The 12,267-nt window shown below is 47.0% G+C and overlaps 1 protein-coding gene across 2 annotated transcripts in view; it reads left to right on the top strand.

Moving 5' to 3' along the window:
• The window catches only part of PARP4 (poly(ADP-ribose) polymerase family member 4), a 154,234-nt gene that overhangs the window by 23,473 nt on the left and 118,494 nt on the right, over nucleotides 1-12,267 (top strand). For both annotated transcript variants that reach the window (XM_075592310.1, XM_075592309.1), the window contains exons 8-10: nucleotides 1,815-1,952; nucleotides 2,975-3,148; nucleotides 3,495-3,655. In XM_075592310.1, coding sequence (XP_075448425.1) covers nucleotides 1,815-1,952; nucleotides 2,975-3,148; nucleotides 3,495-3,655 — 473 coding nt within the window. The remainder of the gene's footprint in view (nucleotides 1-1,814; nucleotides 1,953-2,974; nucleotides 3,149-3,494; nucleotides 3,656-12,267) is intronic.

The raw sequence follows: 12,267 nt of genomic DNA, 5'->3' as shown, positions 1-12,267 counted from the left end.
GAAACATGGGAACAGGGGAACATACATTTTCCTGACATGACAAGGTGTAAGCCACATTCCTGGACCGCAGTCCAGTTAACCCCTTGCCTCCCTGGTGAGGTCAGGGGGGTGGCCATATGGGGGGCAACCCCTTTAATACCGGGCCAACCCCTCTCTCCCTCTACAACGACCCTGCGGCGTTATTTGACACTGCGTGAGTTAAGAGGGGGAGGGGAGCAACGGAGGAGAGCAGGCAGGGGGGCGCGCAGCAAAAAAAGTTTGCGCTCCCCTGGGTTAGCGTACCCAAGCCGACATTCACTCCCATTAACTTGAATGAACGTTAACGCTGGATCGTGTGCGCTAACCCGTACTGGCACTAGACGAATCTGACCCATTGTGTCCTTCAATACATTGTAGACCCCAGATTATTTTAACAGCTTTCAGACCTATAATAATAATAATTCATATCCGTTTAGCTTTGGACATGTTAACCATAGGTGTAGTATGTTTTATATGTTGTGTTCTTGTGATGTAGTCATGAGCAATACTGCACACACTGTACTGAAAGTCTGCATATTATTCTGCATAGCAAACATCTTTCTTCATTAAGAGCAAGGCATTCACATGCCCCATATGGCCAGAGTGAGATCTGCGTGGCCCAAAACATTGAATGTTGTTTTTTTTTTTTTATTGCTTATACAAGACAAAAATGCATTAGGGTGCTCAAAAGCAAATAATTGCTTCCTGGATTTAAAGCAGCAGTCTAAGCTGCCGTTTCCCTCCCCTCCTCCCCCCTGCTTTACCTTTAATATATGCATCAATACAATTCACACAATGATAAAGTAATTGGCCAAGTTGCCGATCGATCTGTTCTCCTGTGATCGATCGGTGAAGATTTGCCTCGCGGGTTCACTAAATGCCTGTCAATGCAGCAGAAGAGGACCAAAGATGCAAACTTCTGTGGGGAAGATCATGCCTTCTGTGGGAAGGCAGTCACTAGATACAATTTGGTGCACTGCTAGAGAGAGGGCAGGGCTCAAAAAGAGGTGTGTCGGAGCATGTTTCAGAAGAGGCAGGGAGCGTGGCTTTGTAAATGGTTGCTATAGAAACAAGAAATGATTGTTACATTATAAAACATAAAATATTTCATTCAGAATTTTTTTTTATTTTAAATGTAAAAAGTATTTTCTCATAGTACAGAACTGATAATTGTTTTAAAAAAAAAATGTGTAGGCTATTGCTTGGTCTGCAGCTTTAAGTATATTCTTTTTAAAAATTGGTGAAAAACTAATAGTGTAGCAGAGTAACATTATTCAATATTAGAAAATAATGAACCGCCTTACTGCTCCAAACCAATATTGCACCTGCTGATTATTTTTCCACTTACTGAAAATGTTTGTAGACATTGATTTTCCTGCATAAATCTTTGATAACAATTCCTCAAAGTAATGATTTTGTGTTTGTAACAGATTTGAAAATATTTTATCTACTGTATACAAAATATATTTGATGGTAATCTCCTTGAAGCAGGGCCCCACCTACATACCGTACAAGTGTTTGCTAATGTTGTAATGTTATTGTCTTTCCAACTCGGCGCGCTGCCAATATGTTGGCTTATTATGAAGAAACAATTGTGATTATATTAATAATAATAATAGTGACAATCCCTGAGTGAAAGCGCACAATGCACTCTCATTTGAAGCCACAATTGTCATCCTTTAGCTATCCCAAAATCATTGTGCACCTTGTAGTACTATTTGGAAGTCTAGGGCTGCTTGAAGTTGTCTGAATATCGAGGTTTTTAAATCAAATCCTTTTGTATTTAATCCAAATAGGTGCTACTTGAAGAAGCCATACATACTACTAAACTGTCTCCGGAAGTCGCTTACTTTGTGGAATCAATCTGGGTAGAAGCTCTTGGTCATCTGGACAATATACTTTTGTGTCCAGTAAACAGTATCAGTCTCAACGATGTAAGTCTAGAACTGAGCACTGGTTAAAACATTGATATCAATACGTTGTTTTATTTTAATGGTCTTGGGAGACAATTTTCATGTCTTTTTTTCCCCTCGGTTTGTTTATTTTTTTTATATACATCCGTATTACTGACGTTTAGTAACCTCGGGAGCTGCCGACTGGCCAGGTTTCCAGAGCAATAGATACTTACACAAATTGTCTTGGTGATCATGAAAACAGGGCTAATTGGTTAAATACAGTATGTGTTACTCCTGGGACATGGTCAGTGCTTATACGCTGACCCGTGTTGAGCCGTGCTGCTGCTCGGCACTGAGCCCCTGCAGCCGCAATGAGAGCGGCTTTAGCAGGGGCTCGCGCACGCATCAGCACGCTTGGGGAAGCGTGTCTGACGGCGTCTTGAAATTTCCCCGCTTGCCGGAGCGCAGGGCCGGTTACGTGAGCAGTTCACGTGAGCCCCCTGATGGCGCGCTGTGTAAGGCCAGGGAAAGCACCGCTTTCCCTGAGCCTCAGCGCGTCTCAGCACGTTTGAGAGGCACTATGTCCCAGGCCTTAATTAGAGAAATCTAGAAAACCTATCTTGTTAGTAGCCTTTGAGGACTGTGCCTAGACACCCCTACTATAAATAGTAGTCAAAAGATAGTTGGGTGTTTTAAGGAAACCCTGCCATAGTGATCATTTATCTACATTTGTTTCTGAAGTTGTATGAGAAAAATACACTTTTTGTCTAAATTTAAACGTCTTTAGTTTAAAATGTGATATAAACATTTGTTGAAATGTTGATTTTGTCTGATTATATCAAGAGATGCCCATAAATTCTCTGTCAACCACATTACTATTTTAATTCTTACTTCCAACATTATTTTCTTGGTCATCATGTTGCATTTTGTTCTAATCTAAGAGTGATAAATGTTCACATTTGCATTGTATTTCAAATATATAAAACGCTTATAAGTTTAATATTGGTCGGTGCTATTTGTAAATGATGTGGATTGTCTTTGCTCTCATTTGTGATTTAAAGGTAAGCAAGGCCGAGGGAATTCTGCTTCAAGCAAAAAGGGCCTTAGGCACAGGCGCAAGAACAGATGCGGTAACACAAATAATGTCTGAATTTTATCAGCTTATTCCTCACAGAGAGGCCATGGAGAACAACATTGATAAGAAACTTTTATCAACCAAGCAGGACCTCTGCCAGGTAAATGTAATACTAATTAATGTAGTCGGCAATGTATGTGGCACCTTGTTACTCTATTTGCATTAGTGACGGATTTGGTCGGTATCAATATCAGTTCTGCTTTACAGATATTATAAATGGATGTACTGTATCTACATCTCAGGGCAACACTGTTTCCATTCTTTTTAGCATAAAAAAAAAAATCAACGATTTTTCTGATACGGTGGAAACCTCCCTGGTTAAGAAATTTGAGTTAAATAGCATAAACTTGATAGCACCTTTTGCCAAATCAACGTTGAAAGTGTCCCATGAAAGGAGCAATTTTTAGTTAATATCTTGTCTTTGCTTTCTGATATTTTATACTTAGCTTATTAGAGACATGGTTAACGTTTGTGAAACAAACATATCAAGACGCACCCCAAATTGCCTTGCAAATTACCAAGCGCTGAGATGCAAAATAGAGCATGTTGATCCCAATACCAAGGAGTTTCTTCAGGTGAAACAGCAGATTCTGCAGAATAATCACAGGTAAGTGTCAGATTAGAGGATATGAGCGTTTGATTGTTAGATTGTTGACCCAAAATGTCGCATTACTGCTTTTTTGTGATTGATCTTAATGAAGCTTTTAAAAATACTACAAATGTGTATGTGTCTATATATGTATATATAACAATGTGAAGGGATTGGGGCACATGCTTAAATTGTAGAGACCAGACTACTGGAGAGGGTGCTGCTATCAGAGCACCTATAAGGTACTGTACAAAAATAACAAAGGGATCAAGACCTCTTAATAAAGGCTCATGAGGGTAGTCGAAACATTGGGCCAATAAAATACATTTTGCATATTTTTGCTGAGCCTTTCCCTGTATATATATATACAGTGCTCGACAATCCTATACATTTACACGCCCGGGGCGGGTGGATTTAACCCCCGGGCGAGTAAATATTGGCCCAAGCAGCACACGTGTTTGTTTTTTTAAATTTCCCTGCTCGCGCTGAAAAAAAAAAAAACTCCCCCTACCTGACTTCTTTTTTCGGATATCACGAACCCCACGTGTTTTCCTTTAAATGTCAGTTCACTCTTCTGTTCTCTCACAGCAGCTCCCCTTAGGGGTATACCCCGTGTGTTCCCGGAAAGGAAATAACAAGGGAAATGATGGTGCAGATTTGATAAAATTTAATGACAATAAAATAATAAAAACAGCCAAATGCTTACTTACATAAGCCAGGCTGTGAAAAGACAGCTTGATACAGTCTGGGGCAATGGTCCCTGTGGTAACTACACTCTCACTCCTCACAAACCCCGGTGTTGGCGTCAGACTCTGCGCAGCTGCCTGTTAACGCCCCCCTTCCCGGTTCTCATGTGCTAATGCAGCTTGTGTAGCTTGAAGTGTTGCAACCAGTACTTGCGTGTTGTTTCTGCTCCCTGCTCAACGAGGCAAACGCCTCTCTCAGCGCAGTTTGATGACGTCACGCTGCCGCCAAATCTTTCCCAGCTGATCTCCTAGCTACTGACGGACGTGCCCGCTCCAGCTCCTCCCTCTCCAAACGCGTTTCGTGACGCAATGCGGTCACTTCATCAGTGGTGAGGGGGAGTTGCTACCTACTGATCTATATATACCCTGGACTACACAGTTAATTGAACACACATTTACCTAATGCAATTAACACCCCACTATCAGCCTAATTACTACTAATAGGGAATCTTGCATTAAGATTTGATGGCAATATCTTCAGCACATCTTTGTAACAATACCCCGAAGGGTTAAATACATATGTAACGGTGTTTCTGGCCCGGCCTGACCCACCCAATCTCACATTGGCCCCTGTGGTCTAACCGGACCCCATTACAGTGTAGATATGCCTGATGGTGCACCTGTTGGCTACAGGACTCCTGAGTCTCCCGCATGATGGTGTGTGGGGAGGACCCGTCAGACAGGCAGCTGAGGTAGTGTGCTGAGTCTCACCTAGTTCCAGTGCAGCGCCTCCACCTCACCAGGGTCCCTGCGTCCGCATGGGGATGATCCTGACGAGGAACTCCTCGGTGGTGCAACCTCCTGTATAATCATGGGACTCTCACACACAGGGGTTTCTCTGATCAGCTCCATCTTTATTGTCACGGTGGGCATAGCTGCCCTCCACAATGGGTATATTCAGCCAATCATCTCGCCCGTGCTCCCTTTAGATAGGTATATCACCTAGATCAGGGATTCACTTATTCCCGCAGGAATCACTGTACTGTGCCAGGTCCCTGGACACAGCCTCCCATGGAGTTACTATAACATAAATGACACTCTGATAGAACTTGAACTCCTTCCTCAGCTCTGACAAGAGCTGGAACTCCTTCCTCCTCTCAGCAGAACTAACTTTTAAACACAGTGCTGTGCCTTATGTAAGCTTCTGAGGCTGACACACCTCTGACATCACTAACCATGGAGTCAGAGCATGTGACCAGTCCCAGCCATACACAGGGCACCCCACCAGGGTGTGAGGGGAAACCTCCATAATTACTGCTGGCATGCCCACACTTACCAGGCCTTACTGCCAACAGGAGAGATGACTGTAGGCATTTTACATGACCGCTACATTCTCCCCCTGGTGAATCCCATCGCCCTCGCTGGGACCTAAATTTGTATACCTCTTTCCAGGAAGCACTGTAACGGAAAACATAATTAACATCACACAAATTTCCTCATAATGCAGTACACATGAATACAGTCATCCGCCAAGCCCGCCCCGACCAGCAGCCACAGACCCGCGTGATGCGTTAGTACCCCCTAAAAATAGTGATCTGGGTCGGGTTTCCTCACCTCCCTGTTACCCATATCCAGGACCGTGACATAGTAATGCCTAGGCGATCCTCTCTTTGGCACATAGGTCACCCTATGTTTGTGAACATTTCTCCCTATGCTCCACACTCGCATCAGGGTGTCTATCCTTTCTTCCGCCTTCTTACCTACAATGGCGCTCCCCCTATTGACTAAATACAGCTCTATAGTTTATTGGAGCCACGTTTCCCTATTGTCCTCAATTTCATCCATCAGGGGCTCCGGAACATAGGGATACTCCAACCCATGGGATTTTTTATATTTGACTATTATAGCCCTCTCTGCCCTACTGACCTTGGTCAGATCAGCATTACCTGCCCTCCCAGGTAACACCCATGATAGGGGCTCATCAGGATCGACTGGATCTGACAGTGTGTCGGGACCCATGGGCGCTATGTCTCTACGCTCCAGCTGGAACCACCTCTCCTGTAATTCCCTGTCCCTCTGCTCGGGTGTAAACTCTCCCTCTTTCCACCAGAAATCTACCACGTCCTCCCGCCGGATGAGGAACCGAGTACGGTCCATCCACGCGGAGTACCCTTCAAATAGCGGGGCCCACCACCGGGTCTCCTTAAATGGGTTAGGCCCTGGTTCCCTGTCGTCGTCAAACGAAAATACCCCTGACGACCTTGTGGATCGCGAGTCGAACCACCTCGAGGACCCCGGAGCCTTTACTGCCGGTTGGGGTGCTGTATCTGCTACCCTCAATTCTCCCCCTCCCCGTGAATCGCCCTCCGTAGCGCCACTGCGCTGCCTTTCCCCAGTCCGTCTTCCCTCGCCCCCCGGTGAATTGTCCACGTACTCCAGGCTAGGCGGTGAACCCGGTGACCGTGTGATGGGGGTAGGGGTATTAACTATGGCGGGGGTTTGGGCATAGGGGCACGGAACGGGACCCCACGGGGTTACGACCCGCTCCTGGCTGTCCGTAGACTGGTCCAAGGATGATGTCTCACCCTCCTCAGTCCTGAGATCGTCTCTCCAATTTCTGGGCCTTGTAAGTGATCGGGGACCTTCCCCCGATCGCCGAAGCGTCGCTGCTTTTTCTTCCTGGGTTCCGCCGTCGCCACCGGAAGTGACGTCCTCCCTGGAACCGGAAGCGTCGCCATCTCGCGTGGGACCCCCATGCGGGATCTCTTCCTCTATGACGACATCCGGTTGCTCCGCCGTCGCCACCGGAAGTGATGCCGTCTCTCCACGTGCGCGTTGGGCCTGGCGCGGCCCTTCCAGCGCTTCGCCGTCGGCTGCAACCAAGTAAGTAATAGGGCTGCTTGGCTTACCCGTCCGCAGGGGTGTAGGCGTCTCTCTCCCGTCTCCGCCAGGTCCTGGAATGGCGGGACTCCGTCGGTCGGATCGCCGATCTGCGGGGGACGTCCTGCCACTCACCCCACGGGGTGTCGTTCTCCCGGTATGCCTTTTCAGCTCCGCTTTTACCACCGCCAGCTCACGGAGGTCCTCGTCTGAGTAATCCCCTCGCCCGGACTTAGGGGTCTCCAGGCGGGGTGACAGTCTCTTTTCCCCGAACGCGGGGGTTGATTCAGCCGCCTCAATCGCCAGTGACCCAGCCGACTTGACCGGCTCCAGTCCCTTGTTTCCGGGACTCGCGCGGTTGATCCATAGCGCGCCCGGGGACTCGGCGGAGCGCCTTGTCACGTCCACCGGGGGGTCAGCAGGCTGTATAGGAATGAATGTGGGCATAGGCCACAGGTACAAAGTCCCGCAATGAGGGCAACGTGCCGCCGTGTTGACCGTGCCTCCGGGCAGCCCGCATTGTAGGCATAGCCCAACCACCGTCTCTGTATTGGCCACCCTCACTACTAGCACCCCGCCGGGCACTGAGTAGGGCTGTGTAGAGACCATTGTGCCCACAGTGGAGGAGCAGGCCATTCTCTTTACAGGAGCCACTTCCTGTACAGGTCTCTCCTTCTCAGTGGTTCCTCGCAACTGACTGATGGAAGTTGCTGGATCCGCCACTCCCTGCTTCGGCTCCTCCCTTCTCTGACAGAGCTGGAACCCGCCCCCAGGGGTTGCAATAATGGGCGGGTCCCACAGGGGAATATCATGCCCCTTAATTAAGGCCGCGCCTTTCTCAGTCCTGGTGGGCGCGGTTAGCGTTTTCGCGCCAATTTCCCCACAAGGGTGGGGGTCTTTTCCCGCGGCTAGTTCCCGCCTTTTCCTGGCAGCCGCCCTTCGTGCAAGATAGCCATCCTTTTTGCACGGCTCTTCTACGGCCGGAACTACTTTTTGTAGTGGCGCCGCCTGAATATCAGTCCCTGGGCCCAGTGGGTGCATCCCCACAGGCCATAGTTGAAAGTCACTCCCCCTGGTAGAAATCAGGGGAGGGTCCCACAAACTCAGCGGTTGACTCAGCACAGGGGCTGAATTAGTCACTGTCCATCCCGGCGCAGCCATAGCCTTCGCGCCATGCCCCCCTTCAGGGCGGGGCTCTGCTGTTCGCGCCATTCCCGGCCAGCTTTTTGCAAGTCCTGCACCAGCCACATTTTCTGTAACTGTCCCATGCGGTTTCCCTAGCAAGCGGGAACCGCCATTTTGGTTGACTTTTGAGCCCAAAAAGTCCATCTGTTGGCTCTCCTCACGGGATTCTCCCCCAATTATAACAATTTCTTCACACTCTTCAAGGGTGGCCCCTCGCTGTCCCATACAGGATAAAAACGGGGCAGCCATAGCCTTCGCTCCGCTCCAGAGCAGCCTGGTCAATGACAACTCGGCGACAGTCTGCTCTTCAGTGGGTTGCACGCCACGGGTGCCCTCCCCATCAGCCTCTGTCCGCCATTTCATGTTCTCCGCACCACGCGGATCCTCCACTCTCTCGTAACAGTTGTCGTACATGGGGCTCCACTCTGCGGGGCAGCCACCACACCGGTACAATAAAGATCAGCTTCAGATGCACCACCACATGTGTACCTTATCTAGGTGTGACCCAGTGTTGCACTACCTCAGGCTAGGCTCACTCTCTCAGTGTCTGCTGTGACTCCTTCCTCCCAGTCTGTGCTCCCTACGGTGAGTGTCTGGAATGGGCTAGGTACTCTGGCTCTGCCATGCAGTACTTGGGGCGTCTACCTGTCTTGGTCAGCCTAGCGCAGACCCTCTCCAGGACTCCTGACCAAGTTAACAGGCTATCCCTTCTGGCATCCTACCAACTAGCACTGCCTCAAGGTGACTCGGTCAGCTATAACCCGGCTCCAGACCCCTCACTCCTTTCAGGCCCCTAGGTCGTCCCTGCGAACTGACATACTCCATCAGCCCCCTGACCACCCCTAGGTCCGTCCCTACGCAGCACAAAGTGGCAGCAGACACTCTCCCTGTTTCCCAGTGTGCCTAGCTAGAGCCTGTCCTGATGACAGATCTGATCTCAGCAGCGCCTCCAAATGTAACGGTGTTTCTGGCCCGGCCTGACCCACCCAATCTCACATTGGCCCCTGTGGTCTAACCGGACCCCATTACATTAGATATGCCTGATGGTGCACCTGTTGGCTACAGGACTCCTGAGTCTCCCGCATGATGGTGTGTGGGGAGGACCCGTCAGACAGGCAGCTGAGGTAGTGTGCTGAGTCTCACCTAGTTCCAGTGCAGCGCCTCCACCTCACCAGGGTCCCTGCGTCCGCATGGGGATGATCCTGACGAGGAACTCCTCGGTGGTGCAACCTCCTGTATAATCATGGGACTCTCACACACAGGGGTTTCTCTGATCAGCTCCATCTTTATTGTCACGGTGGGCATAGCTGCCCTCCACAATGGGTATATTCAGCCAATCATCTCGCCCGTGCTCCCTTTAGATAGGTATATCACCTAGATCAGGGATTCACTTATTCCCGCAGGAATCACTGTACTGTGCCAGGTCCCTGGACACAGCCTCCCATGGAGTTACTATAACATAACTGACACTCTGATAGAACTTGAACTCCTTCCTCAGCTCTGACAAGAGCTGGAACTCCTTCCTCCTCTCAGCAGAACTAACTTTTAAACACAGTGCTGTGCCTTATGTAAGCTTCTGAGGCTGACACACCTCTGACATCACTAACCATGGAGTCAGAGCATGTGACCAGTCCCAGCCATACACAGGGCACCCCACCAGGGTGTGAGGGGAAACCTCCATAATTACTGCTGGCATGCCCACACTTACCAGGCCTTACTGCCAACAGGAGAGATGACTGTAGGCATTTTACATGACCGCTACACATATATCAATACATACATCCACAAATAATCAATAAAATGCACATAATCATAACATCCTGGTTGATAACACTAGAGATTTAACCCTGAGATTAAGTGGCAACAAACCCAGCACATATTACTTGAACAAAATAGTTTTAAAAATGAAATGATTTATATCTGGCTAATGCATGTACAATTGATGAACCTTAGATGGCCAGCTAAAAAAACATATTAGATAAATCTATATGACGGGGAAGAGAGTACTTTAATCTGCTAGAAAAGAGGCCAGATCGAAATCTATATTTAAACCACGGGGTGACAAGGTTTTAAGGGTATAGATCCAAAAGGTCTCCCTTTTGGATAAATAATTTAACCTGTCACCTCCTCTCCAATTAGCTTTTGGGCACTCTATACCCCTACAGATCAGTCCCTCTGGATTTTGGTTGTGTTTGTTTTTGAAATGATTAGAAACACTATGTGTCTGTAACCCCTTACGTATATTGTAAACATGTTCTGCCAATCTACGTTGTAGCATTCTCCCCGTCCTCCCTACGAACTGCAAGCCGCAGGGGCACTCTAATAAATACACACAATACTTACTTTTACAATTAATAAATGTGTCTATCTCATAGCTTTTCAAAGTTATATTTGACTGAAATTGATTACCTTTCACACTAAAAGAATATCCAATACATTTCCCACATGTATAAAAACCTTTCAAATTAGATAGCCATGTTGTACTTTTATACTTAGGCCCACTTAAAGGACAGCTAGGCGATATTTTATTTTTCAGGTTTTGGGCGCGTTTATATACAATTTGAGGATATTTAGGCAAAAAGGTACTAAGTATCGGATCTCTCAGGAGAATCCCCCAATGTTTACTCATAATTTTCTTGATTTTTGGGGCCATGCGGTTAAACTTAGTAATAAATGGGATGAATTCTCCTTGTGTAGTGGGTATGCTCTTTTTAGAATTGATAAGAGTTAATCTATCTACATTTTTAACAGTGTCCAGGGCTTTGTTAACCCTTTCCCTGTTATAGTCTCTTTCAATGAATTTATCTCTAAGAGAGTTTAACTGTTCCAGACAAACATTATCCTGGGAACAATTTCTTTTTATTCTTAGGGCCTGTCCCTGAGGGATATTCTGTATCCACTTAGGATGGTGGTGGCTTGATGCCAGCAAATACGTATTCGCATCCACCTCCTTGTGGTACGTTTTAGTATGTATCAAATTGTTCTCCACATATAGGGTCAGGTCCAAGAAGTTAATGCTTTGATGACTGCTATTAAACGTAAATTTTATGTTAAAGGGGTTTTCATTCAAATAGAGTTTAAATAGCTCCAGTTCTTCCACCGTACCTCTCCAGACACACAGCACATCATCGATGAATCTCTTCCAGAGCACCAGGTTTGCACCATGTGGGTTATCATTCCACACATAGCCACGCTCCCACATGGCCATAAATAGGTTAGCGTAGCTAGGTGCAAACCTGGTGCCCATCGCAGTGCCGCATGTCTGGAGAAAGTACTCCCCATCATAATTAAAATAATTATGGGTGAGGATATGGTGAATCCCTCCCAAAATAAAAGATTTCAAATCATCCCCCACATTTATATCTCCCTCAAGCGCTAATTGTACAGCTTTCAAACCATCAATATGTTGTATAGAGGTATAGAGGGACACCACGTCACATGTAACCCAAATACACTGCTCGTCCCATTTAATGTCTTGGATTAATTTTAAAACATGTGAAGTGTCTCTTAGGTATGAGGGTGTCTCCTGGACATATTTCTGTAGTAGATGATCTAAAAATGTACTCAAATTTGACGTGAGTGAACCTATGCCCGATATTATAGGACGGCCGGGGGTCTGGTTGGGTTCTTGTGGAGTTTGGGAATAAAATAGAATACCGGTATCCTAGGATTTTTAACTATCAGAAAATCAAGTTCTTTTTTAGTGATGATTTCATCCTCAAATCCCTTTTCCATGATAGTGGTTAACTCCTTTCTGAACCCCTCAGTTGGATTACCTACAAGTTTTTCATAGGTTAATGGATCACCTAGGATTCTATTAGATTCCTCTCTGTAATAACTTATATCCATCACAACCATACCCCCCCAGTCAGTCACTCC

The sequence above is a fragment of the Ascaphus truei genome, chromosome 3 (genome assembly GCF_040206685.1).
Source record: "Ascaphus truei isolate aAscTru1 chromosome 3, aAscTru1.hap1, whole genome shotgun sequence".
Classification (NCBI taxonomy): Eukaryota; Metazoa; Chordata; class Amphibia; order Anura; family Ascaphidae; genus Ascaphus; species Ascaphus truei.
The sequence above is the reverse complement of the archived record's forward strand: the minus strand, read 5'-3'. Positions and strand labels throughout refer to the sequence as shown.